The sequence below is a fragment of the Solanum stenotomum genome, chromosome 8, assembly GCF_019186545.1.
Source record: "Solanum stenotomum isolate F172 chromosome 8, ASM1918654v1, whole genome shotgun sequence".
NCBI lineage: Eukaryota > Viridiplantae > Streptophyta > Magnoliopsida > Solanales > Solanaceae > Solanum > Solanum stenotomum.
Window position 1 is genome coordinate 20,396,789 of NC_064289.1, and position 26,938 is coordinate 20,423,726.

The following is a 26,938-nucleotide window of genomic DNA, read 5'->3' on the forward strand; positions in this document are numbered from 1 at the left end:
CGAGGCCGCTGTAGAGGGATTGGGCTGCCACAGCGGGACAGTCGTGAATTAAATCGGTATTAAAACCCAAAAACGTTATTATTCTGCATTTTTCGACCTTGAGAGCTAAGGAACGACCTGTTTTCTTGAAGGTTTTCCACGACTTTTGGTGCTAAAGGTAAGGATTTCACTCCCCGAATCCATTTTTCGATCCATAGAACTTAGTTTCTTGGGTTATTATCCATGGGGGAGGGTTTTGATCTGGGATTTATGGTGAAAAATGCCCTAAATTGGGTATTAGGATCTTGGGTTTGGTCTAGGGTTATTGGGTTTGCTATAATCCGGAAAATTAGACCCTTTTTTTAAAGATTTTTTTCTTTTTCTCTTAATTCTTTTCATCATTAAATGTTTTCTTTATTAAATAAAAAATTCAATCATATTAACTAATCTAATTATATCTAATGAGTTACAAAAAAATCACCATCTATTCATATTCTCTACTTAAATAACATGACTATTCATCTCCTTTCAAATTTATAAATAACAATTATCCATGGATATGTTGAATATTCATTTTTAATTTTCTCATTATTAGTGTAGTGTTTTTTCTCCTTTTTAATTTTTTTTTATTCATCTTTTCCATAAGAAATCATAGAAACGATGGTGACATGATATGTGCTTCACTTTGATGAAGATCAAAGATATATATTCTTCAAATATTCATTACAAAGATATGTTCGCATTAGTTTAGTGCAAGTTCATCGAAATGAAGAAGGAAGCTTAATTATGTTGAAAGGTACATGAAGAGAGATGATTATAGAAGTATAAAGTTTTAATGTTTCCAATATTTTAAAATTTCATTAATGTATTATTTTGATTTCACTGTTCTAAATTTTTGTCATGGTTGAAAGGTATATTATTTATGGTACATTTCTCATAGCTATTGGATATTATTTTACTTAAAAATCTATATATAAAATATAAGCTAAATGTTGGAAAGGTGCAACTTATTGTTATACTTAAATGTCTCAAAAATTATTTACACTCATTATTATTCTTTATTACAAAAAATTAAAAGTCTCAACATTTACTACTTCAATCTTTCAAGATATTTGTCTCTTTTTTTATTGTATTTTTTTTCCTCTTCCAATTTTGTTAAACACAATGAAGTAATACAAAAAGAAGTTGATTTGCTTTCTTTTTTCCTAATAAAACTTAGACATCCAACAAATGTTGGATAGTTCATACGTTTTTTTTTTTTTTTTGTCTTCATTATTTTATTTTTCCTTCTCTTATTTATATTAAAAATTTTATCTCCATAACTTATACCTATTGAACTTTTACTTTAATTAATATTATTAACTCATTTTCTTAGATTTTCATATTCATAACCGCTAGTTATTTAATTTCAAAATTTAAGATTCCTTATGATATTACTTTAATTTTGTCAATATAAATTCATATTTTTTGTTTCATAAGATTCCTACTCAAGATTATTATTTTTATTCATATTTGAAATAATGATATTTTATATTATTATTGTAATATCAGATTTATACTTAAGTTTGACTCCATAAAAATTTTATTGGATGTGGATAGAGGGGAGCCGGATAAAAACTCAAAAGTGCATTGATTATGTAATTTTTTTCATCTTTATTTTTGTGATTATGGACTTAACAAAAATGTGTTATCTCAATAATTTTTTTAAATTTAGGTTTTTATAAAAAATTTAATTGTAGTAAATTACATTTTCACTTAGGCTCAAATTAGTTATTTGTAACTTTGTCAGAAATAGCTAACTACGCTAACAGACGCTCAAATTTTACTATAATGGCTCAAAAGAAATGTAAATTAAATATTGAAATACACAGTTCTTAGGTGTTTCTTATGGTGAAGAACCATTTACATTTTCTTTAAATTTGTTCATTTCTTATACTTTAAAAGAATTACTAAAAGAATAATATAGGATAGACACAAAAATTAGCAATAGAGGTTTATTTAGATGATGATGAAAAATAAGAGAAAAAACAAGAAAAATGAAAGGATTAAGTATCAAAGAAGAAGATTCATCATTTTTCTTCAAATAAAAAGAAGATTCATCATATAGTAAATTTAACATTTGATAAAAATAAGACAAAAAAATCAAGTCCTTATATATGTTTATTCAAATTATATGTATTAACATCATAATATATGATTTTTTTTTCTTAATAAATTAGCCTTTTAATTTTGAAAAATATTTGATGATAAAAATGTAACTCACTTAAACTCTAATTCTACAAAAATATTATATTGTGATTTTATCATTTTCTTATTTCTATGGTTGATTTTTTATTTCTTGTATCATAATTAATTTCTAAAATAAATTTACATATATTTTTTATAACTGCGCGAAGCGCGGCCATATTAAATGTATCTACACCACTGTGCATTAGTTAAGAGTTCAGACCGAAAGGATTCATCACAACACAATTTTGGATAGGTAAGATATTACTACGTATAATTAAAATTCATTTTGATGAATACACAAATGTGTGGTTGACAACTTTTGCATTTTTTTTTAAAAGTAAATTTTTGGTCCATGCTTGGACAACATTTATTGGTATTTAAATCCAACAAATGAAACGTCAATTTGAACCACTGAACATTGTCCTTATTGTACAGATTGCAAAAGTATAACTACGGTACACACGTGATTTTTTATCTTATTTGAATTTTAATTTTCTTTTGTTCGCTAAAAGGAAACAATTTTTTTTTTTTATATTTGAGTATTATCTAACTATATGTGGGACGAGAGGAAATTGCTCGGATGGTAAGTACTCCTCATTTTCAATCCGAAAGTTGTGAATTCGAGTCACCAAGGGAGCAAAAAAGGGGTGGAGCTCCTAGGGAGGGTATATATAAAAAAAACCATATGTGGAGAAAAGTTTCAAATTATATTCTCAACAATCATGCTATTCCATCTTTAAAAATAAAATCAATTTTCCAACTCGTGTTTACTTTAATACATGAACTCCAACTTCCAACCCTGATAACTTTTAATGCTTGAGCTCTAATTTTCAACTCATACATATTACTTTTAAGGTAAAATGATCGTATGGACCCTTGTACTTGTATGCGTTTGTATTATGAACCCTTGAACCCAATCAAAATGAGACTTTTAAAGTCCCTCAACCATTTGTGTAGCTCGCTCTCCATTATATAAATGACATGCCATATCCACGTCAGATATAATAATGTCATGTCATAATTATTTCATAAATACTTTTAAACTAGAGCTAGTACCTATTGAATACCTAAAATATTTAAATTGTGTATCTGTTAAGCACAAAATACTGATGTGGCAAAAAACGTGTTCTTCACCTTCCATGAGTGCGTATAGATACCAACACTGTAATAATGTTTATTAATTGAAAGAAGATGAAGGCAATGGGTAAGAGGTGTTGTCGATGCTAATGAAATAGTGGGCAGACGATTATTTGCTTGTCAACGCCGACGGGAAGGGAAACCAGTTGAAGAAGAAGACGACAGGGTAGGGGGGTTAATTAAAAAAAACTATTTTTATTTTCTTACAATTATTTTTGGATTATTTAAATAGAATTTCTTAAAAATTGAATTCAACTGCCACGTGTCATTGTTTCATTGGTACACCTGCTATGTATTTGAGTTTGAGCTACACACAATTTTGCTTTTCAACTTATTATCATTTTGTGTCCAATAGATATTAATTTCTTAAGGTTAAAGTGTTCAATAAGTACTAGCCCTAGTTGAGGTGTCTAAATAAATTATGCGGATAACTTTAGGGGGTCGCAGATGATTTAAGCCTTAATATTATATAATATAATTTTCATAATACAAAATATGTCACATGCACATATTTGGTGCAAAAAGATCCAAAGACCACGTTTGCTTTATTACTCTTCATAGCATTTGTATTTCGAAATGACTCTTTGGTCATAATAATTTTTACCAAATAATTTGCTCGATTTCTAAAATATGTTAAAGTCCTAAAATTAATTTTATCTTTACTTTTATTTTATTAGAATAATTCCTTTTTAAAAAATATGTTTTTGTAGTTTAAAACTTCTACAATTACGATAAAGTGAAAAAGTTATGACCATCTTTAAAACTACAAGTATGTCACGACCCAGACCATCGTGATTGACACTCACACTAACCCTCCGGTGGGAGAACCATTAATACTAATTAGCTAACCAACTTTATCAAAATACTAAGGCATTTAAAGTTACGGAAGCAAGTTTAAATAACTAAAAACTGAAGTTTCCATAAACTTCCAAAAGATCTAACAACTAAACACTGCGGAAGAAGTAACCTAGAATCTGAAAGTCAATGTACCAAAACATCTAACAATGAACCAAAAGTCTAAACAAGAAGGGATACATCCCCAACTAATGAGCTAATCAACTAACTAGAAAAGTCTAAGTCTGAAATACGGACATAGACGAAATGAGAACTCATGGCAGCCTGGAAGAACTGGCTCACCCTTGAATTCGAATGATCACTGATCTTCTATGCGAGGTCTGTCAATAGCCGCCTGAAGATGCCCTGTACTCAACAAAGAAAGAGCAAGTCTAGTATCAGTACACAACCACAGTATACTGGTAGGATCACGCGGCTATCCCACTATGTGCAACATAAGCAAGTACAAGCAACATTACAACATGCAACATACCGAATATATACAATATTGATTATCAAATGATCAACAATATACATTTATAACAAGTCGTTGGTCCTCTCATTGAACTAAGCGTGGCAACGGGACCGGAACAGGGACTACCGGACCGGGACAGACCGGAACCGGAACGGAACCGGGCACCACGGACCGGAACTGGTAATTCCGGGAAAAAATATCAAGACCCGCCCCGGACTGGTAACGGACCGGGACCGGACCGGACCGGAAACCGGGTCCCAACGGCTATATTTAAAAAAAAAAATTAATTAAAATTAAAAAATTAGGAACATTACTCAAAAAATATTAAAACTTTTATAATTTTAAAGTTAAAAATTTATACTTTTAAAGTTTTAAATACAAACTTTTAAACTTTAAAAGTATAAAAGTTTAAATTTTACACTTTAAAAGTTTGAAAATTTAAATTCAAACTTTAAAACTATAAAACTATAAAAGTTTAAATTTCACACTTAAAACTTTGAGAATATAAATTCAAACTTTAAAATTATAAAACTATAAAAGTTTGAATTTCACACTTAAAAGTTTGAAAAGTTAAATTCAAACTTTATAACTATAAAAGTTTAAATTTCATCCTATAAAAGTTTGAAAATTTAAAATTCAAACTTTAAAACTATAAAAGTTTAAATTTCAACCTTTAAAAGTTTGAAAATTTAAATAATTAAATTCAAACTTTAAAATTTAAAAGTATTAATTAAATAGTACAAGTTGAATTACAAAATATTAGTAGAGTATTAAAAATTCTAATCTACACACCCACCTTCTAGGAAGGGTTCTGTTTGAATTAGACCTCGAATTATTATACTCATACTAATAGACATTTAAATTTAATAGTTCATGCTACCTAGGAAATCTTTTTTTAAATCATTTAACATTTCTCTAGTAACATGATCTGGAATTGGTTGATTAGCTAGTTCCTCTATTGCATCAATGTCGTCGTCACTAAAATCTTGCATTATTTCATCAACGTCATTTTCAAATTTGGTCGGTAAAGGTGGACGACCATAACTCCTTCTCTCGCCATTAATCCAATCTCTAAATAGTACTGATATCTCCAAGCTATCTGCTGCTAATGAATATCTATGCTCTCCAATTTGAAATCTTGCTGCACTAAAAGCGCCTTCCGAAGCTACTGAAGATGCTTGAATAGCTAACACATCTCGAGCAACCGGTTGTAGTTTTGGAAATCCTTTGCCGCGATTGCTCCACCATTCTAGAAGATCAATAGTAGTAGGTTCTGTATTTTGATTAATATATGCATCAAAATCATTTCTATCATTATGAGAAAGTTCAATAATACAATCTATCATATCATCAATATCATCTTCATTATTATATCTACTCCTAGAACTTTGAGGCTCTTCGTTATGTACTACATTCCTTATATTAGAATTATACAAGTCGTACAATTTTCTAGCTTCAATTTTTATACTATCTTTAACATCTTGACAACTAGGTGTTTCATCATCTTCACTATCAATACCCAAATTAAAATATATTTTATCAACCATTCGTGATGCACCTTCATCTTTGTAATGTGGGTTTAACAAACAAGCAGTTAAATAAATTTGAGGAATAGGAATAAAATATTTTTTAAATTTTTCAATCATTTTCTTAACAGATTGTTCAAATCTTGGTTTATTTTTGAATTTATAAAATTTAGTAGAAATAGCACAAATATTAGGTAAAACAGAGCAAATAGTTGGATAATAAAGTGCAGATATTTTTTTTGTAGTTAAATAAAAAACTTTTAAGAATTCTATAAGTTCTTTTATGTCATTCCAATCATTATCATCAAGTCTATATGTCATATTTGAATTATGAGCATTCCAAACCATTTGTAAAGGTTTCCTATATTCATAAGCAACTTCAAGCATTTCAAATAAAGAATTCCATCTTGTACACACTGATTTTGGAATTTTTCTAGGTGGAAGATTAAATTCACGACAACGATTTTCAAAATCTCTACGTCTAGACTTAACTTGACATTTAAAAATAAAATGACATGCAGTTTCAACTTTTATGCAACCATCATCATACATTGTTATACCATCTCTAACAATCAAATTATATATGTGTGCAGCACACCTAATATGAAAACCATCAATATAAATAGGGCAAAGAGACGGTTTTAGTATTTCAACAGCAGTTCTATTATTAGAAGCATTATCTAATGTGACACTACTTATTTTATCACAAATTCCATAGTTTTGTAAAACATCTATAATTGTTTGAGCTATATAACTACCGGTTTTATGCATTTCACAACATTTATAACCTAAAATTCTTTTTTGCAAAGTTCAATTTTTATCAATCCAATGCGCAGTAATAGTGAAATAATCATTACCATTTACACTACGGCCCATATCAGAAGTAATAGTTATTTTAAAATTATTATAATAAAATAAACAACGAAGATATTGAAAATGTTGAGCTTGATAATCAAATATAGCCTTTTTAATTGTATTTCTAGTAAAACCTTTAAAATGTGGATTATACACAATTTGAATATAATGAATAAAACCGGGATTTTCAGCAAAACTAAATGGCAAACCCATAACAATAATCATTTTAGCTAATTCTTCAAGATCTCTTTCTCTACTATATGACCGTTGTATACTAGAACCAAAAATATTAGAAGGATTTAATTGTGTTTGGACCATATTAGAGCCCTCTACTTCTACAGTTTCAGGAAGGGTGGTACCATTTTTTTTTAGCTTCGGCTACAGCTTTAGCATGCAAAAATTCATTTTTACAACATGACATTAAATGATTACTCAAATGTCCCGTCCCACCCTGTTTTCCTACAGTTTTATGATTCATTCTATGTTTACATTTATTACAAATAGCTTGTGTTTTATCTTCATTCTGAGTCATAAATTGCCACACAACTGATTTTTTAGCGCGTTCTACCTTAGTCCTAGGATGCGCGGGGGGAACGGGAGCAGGACAACGAAAGGGAGTGGGAGCCGGGGAAGAGGGATTGGGAATGGGACTAGTAGCCGACGGTGGCTCAATTTCATCATCATCATATTCATCAACATTATTATCAAAACTATCAACATAAGCATTAACATCATCATGTTCATCATCTTCAGGTAATTCCTCATCAAAATTACCAAACCTTCTTTGTAAATGTTCATGATAAGGATCTAATCCACTATTACTATCAATATTAAAAACAGTTTCATCAACATACGTATAATCATTCGTATTTATTCTTAATTGAGAAGTTTTTTTAGTTTTAGATTGAGAAGTACTACCGGTTTTTTTATTTTTCTTGGATTTTGAGCTCCATAAATTAGTGATCGAATCAACTATGGTTGTTTTACCCTTGTCAACATTGTTTTTACCGGAATTCATATTCAATTATAAAAAAGTGAGTAAATTATATATAATACGAAAATGTAATGCAAAGTTTTAAACAAATAAATAACTAAATAAGTAGAGACTAGAGACTAATTACTCACAAAATAAATAATTAAATGCAGACAAATAAATAACTAAATAAAAAGTGAGTTGGAACGAATGTACCAAACGTCTACTTAAAAAAGTAGATGTGTATGACCGAAAGCCGAAAATTAAAAGTTGAATTTTGAAGCTCCAATTTCCAAAGACCAAATTCGTAATTTAAACGAGAATAAGAGATTAGAGAGTAGAGAGAGTAGAAGATAATATTTTTGTGACTTGTGACTTGTGAGTGAAAAGAATGAAAGATTGAGGGTATTTATAGTTTAAAAAAAAGGATGAAAATGTAGTTTTTAGAAGGTTGGGGTATTAAAAAAAGTTTGGGGGGTAGGGAGGTGTAAAAAGGGAGTTATGGGGTGAAAGAGCCGTTGGTGGGGCCCAAAAGCCGTTGCCCAACGACTCTCAACGGCTATTATTTTTTAATTTTTAGTTAAGATTTAAAAAAAAAAAAAAATTAACGAACCGGACCGGACCGGGACTGGAACCAGGACTAACCGGTAAATCCCAGTTTCCGTCCCGTTACCCCTCCCGGACCCGCTATGTTCCGAATCAAATCGGGACTAACCGGAATCGAGACGGAACCGGTAACAGACCGGGACAGACCGAAATCGGAACCAGCACCTCCCGGTTCCGTTGCCAGGCTTACATTGAACCCGAACCCAAACTGTTAGCATACCGAAACGTTGTACCCGATCCAATAGTTATGTCGGAACATGGCAATCGATCTCATATTTATGCCGGAACGTGACAATCGATCCATTCACAAACACCACAATCACAACCACAAGTATATTCTCAAAAATCATACAATCAAAAAGTGATTCATGACATATAGTTATTCGTTCATATTCATTTACATCTAGTGTGATCAATAATGCAACATTCGCATACATACATGCATCATAATGAAGCAAGAACCAACATATATCACACAATCATAGAATCACAACTATTACCTACCTCGAAACAAGCTTGAAACCCTAAGAAACTTGATCCTTCCCTTTCTGGATTTGTTCCGCTTGTTCTTGGTCTACAAACAATCATAATAACACGGGAATCAATAAACAATCACTAATTGTCCGAATTACCAACAATTCTATCAACCCTAGATAATACCCATGATCCCAAGTACCCAAAATAGGGTTGTTCCCACCATAGATTCTTGATCGAAACCCTCCCCCATCGATAGCTACCCATTAGATTACGTTATACAGATCGAAAAATGGATTCGAGGAGTTAAAATCTTACCTTGAATTTCAAGAATAGTGGAAAACTGTCAAGAATCGCCTAGGGTTCGTTCCTTAGCTCTAAAAACCGAAAAGTGCATAATAAAAACTTTTTGGGGTTTATTTACGACTTTAAGTCTCGTCTGGCCTGCCACAACGGCCCGCCAGAGCGACGAAAACCACCGCCAAGGCGGCTTGCACGAAATAGTGAGCTATTTTAATAATTTCAAGACCCCCATTTCACAACACACCTCTAACCAACAACGCTCAGAAAATACCGTTCACGCTAAGAACGATTTCAGGAGTTCTACTCGCCCGAATTCAATTCCGTAAAGTCGTATGGGTTCCTTAACGACTTATTTATCTACTCATGTAATCAAAATCATAATTAAATCACCCGATTGTTATCAAATTTCCCTACACCTTAATGACTCCGATTTCGTCCACACGTGGATTAGGTTGGGAGATTTCAAGTTACTACAAAAAAGTTTTTTGACCTGAATTTTTTCTCCGTTGGCTTTTCTATAACAACGGAACCCAGTCGTTACAAAGTATTAAATTAAAAAATTTAAATCTTTATCTATAAATATTATGTTTATTATGTAGTTTAATACAATTGAAATTTTAAAACTTCTATAATCAAGACAAAGTGGAAACATTGTAACCATCTAAAAAATTATTTAGTATTAAATTTAAATTTTAAACCTTATTGTCAATTAACTTTTTAAAATCATTTCAACATAATTATTTTTATCGTTAAACCCAAATTCAAAAGCAATATACATTTAATTTAAAGTTTTGAGTTGATTAAGATTCAAGAATGAAACATAAATATTAAAACAAATATTTATTTTCCGTGAATAAAATAACGTAATATAAATAACTATACATAATATCATTGAGATTGTCAATAATAAAGAAGGAGGTAAAATCATATGAACTAATAAATAATAAAAAATCTAAAGTTGATTATTTGGTAACTTTGTTTCAAATACTCCAAGAGAAAAGATAAAATATCAAAAATTTCTTTTACTATTAAGTGTTGAAGTAACCTAACTTTAAAATTGATATTGTTCTGCACATTTAATTAAAAGAGATCAACATAATTCACCGCTTCAAAGATCTCCATATTTTTGTGAAAAAATATTTTCAAAGTTACTTTGTCGTAAATGCTAATGGGAATCTTCCGTTTGCCTCCTCTCTTTAAACACATCACCCCACCATATCTCTTTCATCCTTTGAACTTCCTTCGACATATTCAATAAAAATATTTAAAAATAAATAGAGATTGAAAAAGAAGTTATTCTTTTACCCTTTTTAAGATAACTGTTGTCACTTATCCCTAAATATTTGGCTTTATCTTATATTACGGTTAGATTTTGAATTTTACTATTTTTTATCAAAATAAATCTTTCAATAGTAATTTATTCATTTAGCTTTATTTGTTTAGATTTTGAAGATTTTTTTCCACCTAAAATTTAAAATACCAATTAATTTTTTTTATATAATAAATTTTACAACTTGTTTATACGTGGGCACTTTTAGATATATATAGTTAAAAATAGTTAAAATTAAAAATATGATAAATTTCCTAAAAATAAGGAATCACATACGTCATTTAAGTTTTGTTTACAAGATTTTTAAAAAAAAATTAATAACTGAATGTTAAAACTTTACACAATTTTAAATTGGTTATTTTCTTTACAACTCATAATTTTAAATAAAAAAAATTTAATTTATGTGACAGAGTTTGTCTTTCATGCTATATATAAATAGATAGATTTAATCTAACTTTAAATTTATAATAATTCAATTAAAGTGTTAACTTATCTGTTCTTTAAAATTTTAAAGTTTAAGGTGCTTATGTGACACATTTTGTCTTTCATACCATCTATAAATAGATAGATTTAATCTAATTTCAAATTTATAATAATTCAATTAAAGTGTTATTCTTTTATCGATTTCGAAAACAACTATTTACAATAGTTTGTCGCAACTAACTCTTTGTTTAATATATATATATAAAACCAAAAAATAATTCACTAGAGAAAATAGTACTTTTTGAGAGAATATATGAATAAATAAATAAATGTGTTTTGAGATTTTTGTTTAAGATCGCCATAACAAAGTAGTAGAAAACTGTCAAATCAATTCATTATGAATATGTCGAAATTGTCCATTGATGGGCAAGCAGTAATGTCGACGAGTAATTGTCCATTGATGGGCAAGCAGTAATATTATAATTTAAAATTAAAAACAAAAGTTTGTCTTTTCAAACTTTTCAACTTTACAGATCCACTTCCCAAAAAGCAAAAATTATCGTTCCATTTCCCACGTCTAGTCGTCTACACACTACAATAGCGTTGACCGTTCCGGCGACCAGCAGCACGCAGCTGCCGCCAATCGACCAGCAGGCAGCCGTAGCACAACAACGACCGGTAAATTTCAATGTTATAACAAGGCTAAATTTCAATGTTAACAACAATTTATTATTTTGAATCATACAATAATTTGAAAAACAAAGTAAAATAAGCAAAAAGAAATAAATATAAATAAAATAAACAAAAAAAATTACAAAATTTTAATAAGCCCACTAAGCAGGCCCATAACAAAAAATCGAATTAACAAAAACCGAACCGAAATAACATAAATCGAATCGAAATAATAAAAATTTGGTTCGGTGTTCGGTACACGTTGTACAAGAATCGAAAACCGAAAAAGTCGAAAAAAAAATCGAAATCGAACCGAAATACCGAATGCCCAGCCCTAGTACAAATAAATCTTGATTGATGATAGAGAAGTTGTGGATAGAAAATTAGCACATGTAAAATGCACGTTAATGATGTGTAGGGGACCCAAGATATTTTGTTCAAGAAAATGAAAGGACTACCACATGATCATTATCAGAACCCAAAAGCTAAAAGGATAAACAAATTGAACAGCAATTTTAAAAGCGCAAAACAAAGAGTTCAAACCAAAAGGGAATAACGAAAGAAGGACGCCATAAAATTTTGTGGAGGAAAGCGCTGTATCACATGCATATTACAAGGTGCAAGGCGACATGCTACTTGTAAGTCGCAGGTCTGCCAACGCCTTACTCCTTGTCATAAAAAAAGTTTAGTCACTCTAGAAAAAAATGTTTAGTCACTGAAAAAAACGTTTATTCTTTAGTGGTGTGAAAATTATTCAATTAAGAGACTTTGGAGCTTATTAAATAGTATTATTACTCCTATTATCAACAATTTTAAATTTAATGAGTATAAAATAGTTTAGAAATGAAAAGTAATGTTATAATGTATGAATTTATTTTATAATAGTACTAGAGCATTTATTTTAACAAATGAAGAAACTTAAAGTGTGATAAACAACAGATTACAATAAAAAGTGTTCTACTCGTAATTAAGTTTATTATTCACAACTTTACATATATTCTCATCCAATTTCATTACTAACTCACATTGTCATGTGTTATCATTCACATTAAGAAAATGTCAACTTCATATATTTAATTAAACCAAAAATATTGTAGTGTATTCAAAAAAAGTGATATCGGGTGTTCTCAATTAAAATTTATCATTAAAAAAAAATTAATACTAAAAAGAAGATTTAATCCATTGTTGGCCCCAAGCGAACCTTTGGCATGTCTCAACTCTTACCGGAAGACTTACATAACATAGAATAATCTCAAAATATAAACCCAAATAATAAACTCAGAATGTTTTAAAAGGACATTCAACTGGCCAAAGAGGCAACTCAGGTCTTTAAACATTTATAACTGAAAATGGAAAAGACTCATGAACTACTGTCTGTCTATCTATGAAGCCTCTAATACTATGAGGGATGTCGGGACAAGACCCCCGATCATCCTAACAACAGAACGAAATGAAGATAAATAAGGGGTCCTTCGGAAGTGAGGAGGCTCACCAAACAACTCTGGAACTCAACTGGATCAACGAAACACTGGTTGATGATCCTGCTTAGTTGTACCTGCATCATAAACGATGCAGGCCAAATGGCGTCAGTACATTGAATGTACAAGCATGCAAGGGGAAATCTAAAACATGACATAAGCTTGAACTGGAACTGAAGAAACAACTTACCTCGTCTCAACTCCAACCTTAACTTATTGCAATATAAAAGCAATAACAATAATGCGATATAAAGAAAATCTCTTAAAACAGTAGATAACATCTTAATGTATTGGAAAATACAATATAACTCAATTTGTATGTAAAAATACAAAATAAACTCGATTTGGGAGATTCTTTAACCGACAACCATCACTATGAGCTATGTGATGATACATTGTCTCGCCCATGCTGCCTGAACTGTCATATACCTTGCCGGGATATAGAACTCCTCAACTAAGTGGATCCACTAACCTATGCTTAAAAAACAATAAGGAATCATCTAAAAAGTATGACTCTTTCTACCCATGTTGGCTGCATGGTTTATGGGGTCTGTGAGTTGTTTGAACTCTCCCCCATGGTGCTAAATACTACTCCCAAAATATAACTTAGCTCATATATTTTTTTTTTAAACATTTTCCGTATCCTCAACTTTGAGATTATTACTCAAAAGGTTTCTCTCAAAAGAGATACTACTCAAAACTCCTCTTGAACTCTTTTGGAAATCAGTGTTTCCTCTCTTCTTAAATGTAAAAACATTTACTCTTGGGAATACTTAGTTCCCATATATCATTTTAAAAAATGAACTCTATTATCTTCATCCTCAAACTCAAGTACTCAAGTCTTAAAACAAGTTTTAAAAGATTTGTAAAAGACTTCTTAAAATGACTCGAAGGAACTCTCAAGACTTGACTCTAAACTCTACCTTGAATTTGGATTTTGAATTCAAGGGTTATGATTCATGTTATGAATGATCTTTTGATGTTTAGAGTAATTAGAAACAATAAGGAGTAAAGGTACCCTTTGAAAGAATTCAGACGGACCAAACGACGGAGAAGGGGTGCGGGAATAAACTGCTTTTCCTCCGGTTAACCCTCATACTAGAGACAGCTTCCAGGATACCAAGTATCACTCTGATATATCTGATCTGGTCTTCTTTTGCCTCACTGAAGATTACAGTGTCATCAACATACAACAATTAACAAATCTCCAAACTCACACCTGCCCTGCTACTAACTTCAAATCCTATCATCCATCTGTTTTGACTAGCTAACCTCAACATTCTATTCAGCCCCTCCATGACCAGTATGAATAGGAAAGGGGAGAGGGGGTCACCCTGCCTCAAGCTCTATTCAGATGTAAAAAAAACCCACCGGTTCTTCATTCACCAGAATGGAGAACCTAACAGTTTTAATACAAAAACCTATCAAGTTTAGCCATTTATCTCCAAACCCCATCCGTCTTAAGATGTTTAGAAGAAACCCCCAATTTACATGGTCATATGTTTTTTCCAAATCAAGTTTGCACATGATGCGTTCTTTCTCTCCTCTTAATCTTGTGTCCACACATTCACTGGCTACTAATGCAGCATCCATGATTTGCCTGCCCTTAATAAATGTCATCTGGTGCTTGTTCACCAGCTTGTTTACCACCTGTTTGAGCCTTTCAGCCAACACTTTAGCTATGATTTTGTACATCCCACTAATTAGACTTATTGGTTTGAAGTCCCTCAGTAATGTAGCTCCACTCTTCTTTGGGATAAGTGCCACATAAGTGGCATTCATACTTTTTTTCAAAAACTTGGAACTCATGGAAATGCTTCACGTAGTGTTCAAGATGTCTTCTTTGAAGACACTCCAAAATTCTTTAAAGAAGCTCATTAGGAAGCCATCAGGTCCTGGTGCCTTGTCACTAGCACAAAGATTGATGCCTTTTAAGACTTCTTCCTCCTCGAACTGTCTCTGCATCCAGATCTGTTCCTCCAAGATAATGCTTGTGAAGTCTTGTAAGTTTAGATTAGGTCTCCATGTCTCTGTCTCTTTGTAGAGATTCTGATAGTAGTCTTGTATATTCATCTTGATAACTTCTGGATTAGTGATATGTGTCCTTTCCTCTTCAATTTTGTCAATGGTGTTGCATCTCTTATGTGTTGTGGCCATTCGGTGAAAGTATTTGGTGTTCTTATCTCCATTTTTTAACCATTGGATTCTAGACCTCTGTCTCCCTGCTATCTCCTCATTCTTGATCACCTCCTCAAACTCTATTGCCAAATGAACTTTCTGGAGCAATTCATTAACCGTGAGTGCTCTTTGCTCCATGATATTTTCTAATCCAATAATTTGGTTCAAGATGTCCTCCCTCCTCTATCTCCGGTTATTTTTGTTTTCCTTCCCCCATTCTCTTAATTTTCCTTTTTGGAGTTTTAGTTTGGTAGTCAAGATGTATGTTGGGATCCTAGTTACATTGAAAGAGGCCCACCATTCTTTTACCCTCTCTTCGAAACCATCCACTCCCAACCACCATTGTTCAAACATAAAATATGACTTCTTGAAATCCATATCTCCATATGTAAGCATGATGGGGTTGTGGTCTGTTCCCAATTTTAGCATCAGTGATTGTTTGATGTGTAGATATTGTTCCTCCCACTGTGAAGAGTAGAGGAATCTATCTATTCTGGAAGCACTCTCATGATTTTCACTCCTTCTCCAAGTGAAGCCCCTTCAAATAAAAGAGGGTCTACAAGCTTCATGTCATTGATCCATTCTGAAAACTCGATCATTGCACCATTTGATTCTTTGGCAGTTTGTTTTGTTCTCTCCTATGGATATCTAGTGATGTTGAAATCCCCACTTACTACCCATGGTCCCTCAAAGAGGCTTCTAATGGCTGCCAGTTCCCACCAAAGTTTACTCCTTTACACTCGCATTTTGCATAAATTGCACTTAAATGCCATGTCAGTTCTTGCTCGATGCCCTCAAATCTACAAGCAAGCATTTGATTTCCACTGTCTACCATTTCCCCCTTCCAATCTCTTTTGTCCCATAACACTACTATCCCCCCCACTCCTACCGCTAGCTTCTACATGAGCTTCTCCCAACCATCTGTTGTTCCAGATTTGTTGGTAAATATTTGAGTCATTCCTTGTTAGCTTAGTTTCAACCAACACATGAATGTCAGCCCCCTATTGAAGCAACAAATTTCTTACAAGTGCTCTTTTGCTCTCCCCATTTAACCCCCTAACATTCCAAGATAAATTTTTTATCTTCATGACAAACTCTCGTGTGAGATTATTCTCCCTCTTGTTCTTGGCTCCCCTTCTTTGAATTTCATATCGAAAGCTAAAGTCCTAATTTCTTTAGGAATTACTGCTTTTGAATTAACCTGCTTCTCATTCCCCCTTTTGTTTTGTTCCATTCCCCTCCTTCGATCGATCCTTAATAGTGGTTAGCTTCCCCAAATATAAGTTCAGTTGAGATATTTTAGGTTTTTGAATTTTATTCTGCAGATTTTCTGTTTTAAGCTGGCCATTTAAAGTCCTCTATGCTTGATAAAAGTTTTAAGAGACAATTTCAGCCTTTTTTAATCTTTCTGCTACTAAGCCCTTTCTTAAAACTCATCAACAACCCTTCAGGGTGGCCCAGTGGTTTTGGTTTGGGACTTACATGTTGGAGGTCTCAAGTTCGAAACCCCTTGCCAGTGAAAGCAAGGGGTTTGCCTTTTGGGTCGAGCTCGTCGCACCAGGCTTGCCTAGTGTGGGTTACCTCTCCTATGTGGTTTGCGAGCTATTGCATAGGAGCGGGGGTTTTACCCTGTGAGCACCTAAAGGGTAGCGGCTACGGGTTTTCCTTGTCATAAAAAAAGAAAAGAAAAACTCATCAACATACAATATTGATGGCCTTATGTTTGTTCTATAGATTTTTCCATTCACTTTGATAGGATGAGAACCCCCCTATGGCGTTCCTCCGGTTCAACCATCCCAATTTAATCCTATGTATAACATCTTCATCTATCATTTCATTCTCCTGAAACATTTGAGTTCTATATCTAAATTGTCCACAGTTAGATACTTCAATTCCATTTAATCGTACCTCAACATCACTCTTACCTCACTAGCTAAACTTGCAGTGTATTGTGTATGTATTCTACCTTACTCCTACTCATCGTGAATCCTTTACTCTTTGAAGTGCTTCTCCATAACTCTAGCTTTTGATTGACACCGTGACCAGTCTCAATTAATCTTTAGAGGTTAAGTGAAGAACATGCTTTTGTTTCATGCTTTCTATCTTTGCAATTTCATCGTCTTTGACATGAGTTCGCTTAGCCAACTTCTGAAAGGCGCAATTACTGGTGGTCATTTTGCAGGATTACTCTATCAAGCTAGGAGACTCTACAAAGAAGCCTTACAATCTTTTCAGAAGTCTTTAGACACAGAACCCAACCATGTTCCAAGTTTAGTTTCCACTGCCATTGTTCTTCGACAACTCGATGGCCAATCATTGCCTGTCATGAAAAGCTTTCTGACCGATGCATTACGGCTTGACAGAACAAATCCTTCTGCCTGGTACAATCTTGGATTGGTTTACAAAAGTGAAACTGGTGTATCTGCACTTGAAGCTGCAGAATGTTTCGAGGCTGCTGAACTTCTCCAAGAATCTGCACCAGTTGAACCATTCAGATGAGTCCAATGTTTTACCTACAGCTGAATCATCCCACATGTAAAATTTTGCAGCTCCATAGGGGAGAGAATTGGAAACAAAAATATATTAGCATTATTATTTTTATTCATGGTTTGATGTATTAGGACTAGTTCTAGTTTTGGTCATACTTATTCATGTATTAATAATAGCTTTGTATTGTTAATATTATACTCCCGCCGTGCCATGGTTTCCTTCTTTAGAGACAGACGATAAGAATTTTGACTAACATTTTACAATGTATTTTTTATCATCTTGATATGCAAAAAATTGCATGTTATATTACTTTTTGTATAGTTTATGAATAATTAATTTTTTAGTTTAAAATATTGAATTAATGATGTCTAATTTAATTTTGAAAATTAATCAAATTGACTTTCGAAAAGCGTAATACGACAACTAAAAAGGAACGGAGGGAGTAATTTGTTATGTGTTAGTTATACATCCTATAATACTAAATTGAGTGTATAATTAATACTTGTATTACTCTCTTTGACAATAGTTGTCCACTATTGAATTGACACACCCTTAAAGAGATAATAAATAAAAGGGGTAACATTATTATATTATCTTTTCACTTTATTAAATTTAATGCTTTAAAAAATGTGTTAGATGATAAATAATATTTAATAACAAGTGTAAAATAGATACAAAAGGTAAGTTATCTCTTGATTATCTAAATTGGACAAGTATTGTTAGACATCTATTTTTAATAATATAGTGGATAACTATTGTTGAACGAAATGAGTAGTTATACCTAGGCCGAAAGAAGAGAAAGAGTACTTATGATGAAAATTGTGGATAACCTAATTCATGTTCAACATTAAGGACACAAACATAAAAATACATCAATGATAATTTCTTCAAATTCGAAAATCGAAATTTTCATATATTCGATTCGAACAGCCCAAACGTTCACCCTTGCTATTAATGCATTAACCATTTATTACAAGAAAATTAAATTTGCAATTGAACATTGCCTATCAATTTTATTGAAACAACAAAAAGATACTTGAAATTCCTACATCTTCCAATAAGAATCACTTTTTAGGGTAAAGCACCTTTTCAGCAAAAGTTGGCAAAGCAAAAGCAACAGCATGAACCTGTTAATCAATTAAAAAATAAAGTAGTATTATTAGAAGATTATATATATATATATATATATATATGTATATATATATATATATATATATATGAACTTGAGATAATTATAAATTTAAAATTTTAATTCAAATGGAAAAAATGTATAGTACCTTTGAGTTATAGTACTTCAAAGGTGATTCAGAATTTGTAGAGATGATGTCTACATCAACTTTGTTTACAGGATTTATGAAATCAAGTGGAGGCCCTTCAGTAGAGCAAATAACAAAACCAATAGCCCCACTGCAAGTATTATATATTAGAATTATTGTTTGTATAATTCGAAGCACGATTATAAGGAAATAAGAGAGAAAAAAGGTACAAAGCAAATATATCAATAAATATCGAATAAAAAAGTGATTTCTAAATATGATTACGAATAAGGAGGGAGGATGGCCTTGTGCCTTCCCACATGAAATCTTACAATTCTCGGCTATCTACTAAACTTCTACCCAATTCCTTGACTTTTTTATACTCCTTTATAGGGTTATATCCTCAATAAACAAAAGTTGTGGCATATTTTGTCTAATAATTTATTTCTAGTTTTTTTCGGCCTACTTCTACCCGTCCTAACTTTTATTGTAGCCAACATTTCATACCTTCTTATGGGTGCATCCACACAACTCCATTTCACATATCCGAACCGTCTCAATTTCGCTTCATTCATCTTGTCAGCAATAGAGACCACTCTCACCTTATCCCATATAATTTCATTTTTGATAAATTGATCGTCTGATTCAACCTGACCTTTTCGCTACTTTAAAATCATCTATTCTTTTAAAGAAATATGCTATCTTTAACAACAACAACAATACTCCCTCCGTCCCATATTACTACCTTTGTTGAATAATATTTGTCTACTATTGATTTTACACAATTCTTAAGAAACTATAAATAGAAGGATAATTTTACTATATCACCGTTTGTATATAGTAAACACAATATCTTGAAAAATGTAATAGGGAAATGACTATAATTAATGATGATGGTAAAATAGAAACTAAATATAAAATTATCCATTGATTTCATAAAGTGGACAAGTATTGTTGGACATCCCAAAATAGTATAGTAAACAACTATTGTTGAACGAAGTTAGGGAGCAGTTGATTACCTCATTAGAAATATATGTCCTAAATTAATTACTAGTTGATCACTTATTATATGAAGATAAAATTAATTAAATTTTTTCCATTCCCCCTACAATTAATACTCGTTTCCTAAACAAATTTAAAAGTTCCAAAAGTTTCTTTTTCCAATAGTCATTAATTACTGTCTATTCTAACGAAATTTTTTCACATGTCTTATGCTATTAAGCATATTTTTTCATAAATTATCTTGATGTCTATAGATAAAAATAAAAAGTGATCAAGTCGGATTAGTATTGGTAATTAATATTTAAATGATTGTCTAGTGTGTTACATAGAGCGTGATGTATTTACAAATGTTAGTAATGATGTCATTATCGATCGTTTTCAGAATATGAAAATTCGCTAAGGACAATTGTAAATGAATGATGAATATTTATAATATTAGTAAATATTATTGAAAGTCTTAAATTTGTTAACTTCATGCTTTTAGTGTGGAGTGTGGATTTGTAATATATGTAATACATAAATTTCCATCTTATTATTTATATTTTATTGATTGATTTATCATATATATTGAAAAGACAAATAATTTAATCAAATATAAAGTTATCGATGAATCTATTTGACATTCACATACTCTAAATCCTAAATCCGCCTCTGTGATTAACTAATATAAAACGAATGGAATAATAATAATAATAATAATAATAATAATAAATAATAATAATAATAATAATAATAATAATAAATAATAATAATAATAATAAATAATAATAATAATAATAAATAATAATAGGAGAGAAGATTACCTTGGGAAGGAAGGAACATTAGTCCATGCATAGTATACAGAGCCTTCGAAGAATTTGTTGCAATTTCAACAAGTTATTTGATAAAATCCAAGAAAATCCATGCACTTTCACCTTGGGTTCTGTAAACTCCTCCTGGCCTTAAGGCTTTTGAAGCTGCCTCTAAGAAAGGCTTTTCAAAGAAACACTTTGATGATCCTGCATTTCGTGTCAGAGTCAGAAATTTCGATAAGGGGGTTCAAATTCTAAAGAAATAGACACACGAAATTGTCGAAGGGGGTTCGACATCTACTATGTGTATCTAAAAAATTATTTTAACCATGTAAATATAATATAATTTTCTGCGGAAGGGGGTTCAGATGAACCCCAAAATGGTAAGGTGGCTCCGCCACTGCCTGCATCCACACATGCATTTTTAATTTTACGGTTTATTCTAGTCTTTAATTTTCGTCCTTAGCAATCAAACTCATTCCTTTAAGGAATAACTTGTGATATATATATAATTACTTGTCCACTTTTTCTTTTATAGTTGTCCTTAATTACTTGTCCATTTTGACAAATTAAGAAAGGACAATTTTTTTTACCTATTATACCCACAATTAATTACTTTGAAAAAGGTAGAACTTTTTGAAAATCTTAAATTTTTAATTCATCAACTTCATAATTAATAGGGATAAAATGGTAAACTCACTATATCAATAATTGTTTTTCTTAATAGGTGTCTCAATTCAAAAGTGAACAAGTAATTAGGGACAGAGGGAGTATAAATTTATATCTCTCGAAATTACCGTAAGGATCAGAACTATCTACTATAATGACATCATATGTTCCCGGAGCAGCGTTCTTCACAAATGCATTTCCTACAAATATTATTATAGAAAATATGTATCAAAAAGTTATTAATACATATTTTTCACCCTAAATATTATTAATTCTAATTAAATTATTTGAGTGGCAATACATATTTAATTAATCATCTATAATAATAATAAAAAATGTTGTTAGGAGTATACCATCTTCTATATAAAGTGTTGCACGTGGATCCTCGTATCCCTTAGCTATTTCAGGAAGATATTTCCTTGAAACCCTATAGTTTATTGAAAAATAATAATTAGGAACAAAAAAATTAAAAGTCCAAACTAATTAAGTCCAGAGGCGGAGCTAGGTAGATGTTCGTGGGTTCGGACGAACTCAATAACTTTTTCGTAGATTCTATATTTGTACTAAAAATTTAAATAAATGTATATGTATATTAACTTGTGAACCCCTAAAAAGATTGATTGACGGTTCAGAGGTAAGGAAGGGACCGTGAAAATGTTTTTCACGCTAGACTTGTGGGTAAAAAAAATTTAGAACTCCCAAACTTTTAAGACTTGCTCTGCCTCTGATTAAGTCTATAAGTAAAAATACTTACATCAATAACAATGTCATCAATCTCGACCAAATCAATTTTCTCAACAGATGAATAACGTAAGACTTCCCTCAAAGTAAAACCCATGTTCCTCCTCCAATAATCAGAACCTGAAAAATATCAAATTTAATCGAACTTTAATATAAATATCGAACCGCAGAAGAGAAATTAAAAAAAAAATAAAGGTACCTTCTTTGGGTTAGGAATAGAAGCAAGTGGGAGATGGACAGGCATTTCAACATAAGCACATACATCTCTCTCTGAATGTTGAATTATCCCATCCAGAGCTATCACTTTTCCACAAGTTAATGACTGCCACAATAATATTAATTAATTGATGAATAATTAATTAATTACATAATTAAAATTATGGTAAAAAGTAGTATTACCTGAAAGATCATAATATCCTGGTACTTTGACTTTCCCTTGAATAACATATTTTCTATCTTAATTGACATGATTTCTCCATGTACTAGCAGTTTTTATTCACCAATGCAAAAATCAATTTCCATCATTTAGTTAAAATAAAAAAAATATTTTATTTGTTTCCAACTTTCCATTAAGATTCAGACATCTGAATCTTAATAAGAATTTTAATATTAAAATCTAGATATTGAGATCTGAATACACATCTGAATAATTAAAAATGTAAGACTGATTGTTTACAATATATACATATGAAATTAAACATTTATATCAATTAAATATTATAAAAATTTCATTTTGTCAAAAAAATAAAAATAAAATATTTTAAATGTTTATATTTTGATTAAAAAATTAAATAAAATGATATGCAAATAAAATTATATATCAGTACAAAAATTATTATAACATGATTTCTTTAAAGAATTCAACATAAACATATTTATTCATAAAAAAAGAAAATTACCCAACTTATCAAATACAATAAAGAATGTTTCACATTATCAACGCCTAACATATATTCTAATTAGTTTAATTTTTTTAAAGAAATCCTATTTTTTTTTTTGATGACTTTAATGTAATTCTCTTATTTGTATGTAGCTAACAATTTCCACAAAATATACTAACAAATAGTATTGTATAATGGTTCTTTCCATCCAAGACCATCTAATTTTTCCTTCAATCTTCAAATTTAGGTGCATTATCTTTTTTAATAGATAACTCTAAAGCAATACTCTTCTTCTCGTCAATTTTCAATTGAGACAAAGACATTTTTCTTTTCATTCCAAAACTTTTTTTTCCGATTGAAATTGAAGTTTGTGATGCAGAGTTATTAAGACCTCCAAATATTTTTGTTACTCAACTTCATTAGGTAGAGGCGAAGATATGTGATGTTAAACTCCCTTGACGGAAAAATTACACTACATATGCAAAGTTAAAATGAACTCCCTCGACATAAATATTAGTACCTGTATGATTATTACCCACGCGCTACAATCATAACTAAATTCTCTCACTTATTTTTGTCTTCTTTGTTTTATTTTCTCTACACAATGTTTCCCAAAATAATAAGGTTTTAAAATGAATTATGAGTCATGATAAAAATTTAACTCTTTCTTATTATATAACATAATAATCATCTTGGACATCGAAAACATAGATATGAATTTTATCACTATTTCAAATATTTTATATTATTAGTGTTAGGACTAAGTTTTGAAAGATAGGACAAATTTGTAAAAACAATAAAATAAAAAAACTTCCTTCACTTTGGACGTCTTCACAAATTTAACAATTTTTTTAAGACTAAATATTACTTAGATATTTACGAAAAGATTGAAAATTTTCAATGAAAAAATTTGTGCTTCCATACATTGAATAAAAATTATGAAAAATTCATTTTTATGAAGAAACAAATTTATAGTCCCTCCATGTCCTTTAAGGGTGTGTTTGGTAGGAAGGAAAATGTTTTTCATGAAAAATGTCTTTCTGGAAAATAAGTAGATTTTTGATTTATTTTTTCATGTTTGGTTGGTGAGTAAAAAATATTTTTCGAAAAAGATTTTTTAGTGTTTGATTTATGATTGAAAAATATTTCGAAAAAATATCTTTTATTTTTACTAGAAAGTTTGTTTTTTTTTTGCAGGAGGGGGGTAAAAAAAATAAAAAATTGAAGTTGAAAATATTTTTTAAAAACAAACTTAAGATTTGTTTTTTGGAGGAGGTGGGGTGCTGGTAGGGGGGTGATTTGGGGGGGGGGGTTGAGTATAGGGGATGGGGTAAGGTGAAAAAATAAAAATTGAAAATATTTTTAAAAAAATTGTAATTTGAAGTTGGATAAGAGTTTAGGAAAATGTTTTCCATAATTTTGGAAGGGAAGTCATATTTCTTAAATTTTAGGAAAATGAGTTGATTTGAAAAACATATTCCAAAATATTTATCCCAACTAAACATGGGAAAATTGGAAAAAATTTCCGAAAAATGTTTTCCTTCATACCAAACACACCTTAAGTATTTTTTTTATCTTCTAAACGTGTTTCAAATCAAGTGATTTGTTAAAAAAATTAACAAAATATTTTCTAAAAACTCAATTGTACAAGACGAAAAATGAAAGAAATGTTAAAAGAGCCATGATAGGGCGAGATAAAATATAATATCGAAGTTAAGGTTAGTTTTTTTCGTAGTCGCCTCAATCTATTTTGACTTCCCTGGATGAAAAATCTGTCTCTCGTTGAAGTAGGACCTTAAAAAGATTTGTACACAAATCTTGAAAGGGCAGAGGTAAAATGTACTTGATAAACATCAATACACTGTAAAAAAATTTTAATATAAAAAAAATGCTTGTAAAGATTATGAAAATTTACCTGTTCAAAGATGAAGAAGATTTGTAGCGAAAGAGAAAAAAAATGATGCGTGATTATTTTAAAGCGTGATAAATAAGTTTGAATGGTATAAATGATTAAGATTCAGATCTTTATTAAATACAAATAAATAAGACGTAAATCTGGATGTACAAAATCATATCATACTTATTAATACAGATTAAAAATAACATATATTCGATAAAATAATTGAAACGGATGTGATAGAAAAGATGGAAATGCTAACCAGGAAAGACTATATTTCTCTTTGCACTCTCATATATAGGGGTGTACAAAACCGAACCGAAAATCAAATTAAATCATAAATCGAGTCAAATCGAACAAAAAACCTGACTAGCGATTTGGTTTGGTATTGGAAAAAAAAAACCCGACTATATTTGGGTTGGTTTGGTTTTAACTAACAAAACCCAATCCGAAACCAAACCAACCCGACATTATATATGTAATTTTAAAATTTTATTTTATACATAAAAATATTTACAATGATATAATTTTAAAATATTTCTTATACCATTTCATAGTTTTATCTTTTAATATATTATTTCAAGTTTAAAACTTAGAATTTGGAATGGTCCAATAAAAATTATAGTTCATAGATGTTGATCATTATAATAAAATTTAAATCAAAATCAAATTAATACTAATGCAAAATGAAAAATTTTGTATGCACTTTTATCTTATTTTATCCTTCCATTTTCTCTTTAAATTCTTTTGTTTTTAATATATTCCTTTTTCGGCGTTTTCTTTTCTTATTTTCCTACCTGTGCATTTTTCATTTTAAAAAAGAAAATATCAAATCACATTTCCTTCTTCTCCTTTTATATATATATATATTGATTTTAAGATGTCATAAACTTTGAAATGAATAAAAGGAACTACAAGCTCCGCTATTTAATTATTTTTAAAAAAAGTGATGAATTTATCCATTAAGTAATTGGGGGTTATAAATGCATTAAACATGGGAATTATAGATAATTTGTACTAAATAAGAATAGAAGTTATAAATTAGAATGTATTTTAATTTGTATTAATAAATATAAATTCAATTAAAAAAATGATCCGACCCAATCCAAATCCCATATCCAATGGGTACTAATTGTTTGACCTTTTATCGAATAAATATCTATCCAACTAAAAAGGATCGATATGACCACAGTTCATATGCAGAGGTTAAAATACAAAGAAGTTATTTAATAGTGTACAAAGATATTAAATAGGATATATTAGTTATAGTGACAATATTTTCTATATGCTATTTGGTTAGATGCATTAAAAATAATAAATCGTAGATTTTTTATTAAAAAATAATGGTTTATAGAACTATCCTCCACACTCATTAACTTTGGGAAATAGATGGGGATTTGATGATAGGTAATTATGTTATTGACCAATCTAATGCATATGTTAAAAACTCTTTGTATTAGTACACATCTCAATAAACAATAGAATGTATTAATTATAAATAGGCTAAAAAATAGTATACCAAACTAGTACTTTCAATACACAAAATTAATATTATTATTTTTTCTAATACACTCTAATAAAGAAATTTTAAAAATATTAATATAATATTATTACTTTTGATGCAAGTATAATTAATAGAGATAATGGAGAAAAATAGATAAATATTATTCTTGATTTTAGAACGTCCCAACACATTCTCTAATAACTCGTGAGCTGTGGCCTTTTGCATTTTGCCTTTC

At 30.4% G+C, this 26,938-nt stretch overlaps 1 protein-coding gene and 1 pseudogene across 1 annotated transcript in view; one reads left to right on the forward strand and one right to left on the reverse strand.

Moving 5' to 3' along the window:
* LOC125874586 (protein NPGR2-like) overlaps positions 1–18,065 on the forward strand; it is a 116,275-nt gene extending 98,210 nt beyond the window's left edge. The window contains exon 6 of the mRNA XM_049555499.1: positions 17,655–18,065. Within this exon, the coding sequence (XP_049411456.1) occupies positions 17,655–17,971 (317 nt within the window). The 3' untranslated portion in view covers positions 17,972–18,065. The remainder of the gene's footprint in view (positions 1–17,654) is intronic.
* Positions 18,066–18,964: 899 nt separating this feature from the next.
* LOC125873592 (spermidine synthase 2-like) lies at positions 18,965–22,889 on the reverse strand (annotated as a pseudogene).
* Between the last annotated feature and the right edge of the window lie 4,049 nt (positions 22,890–26,938).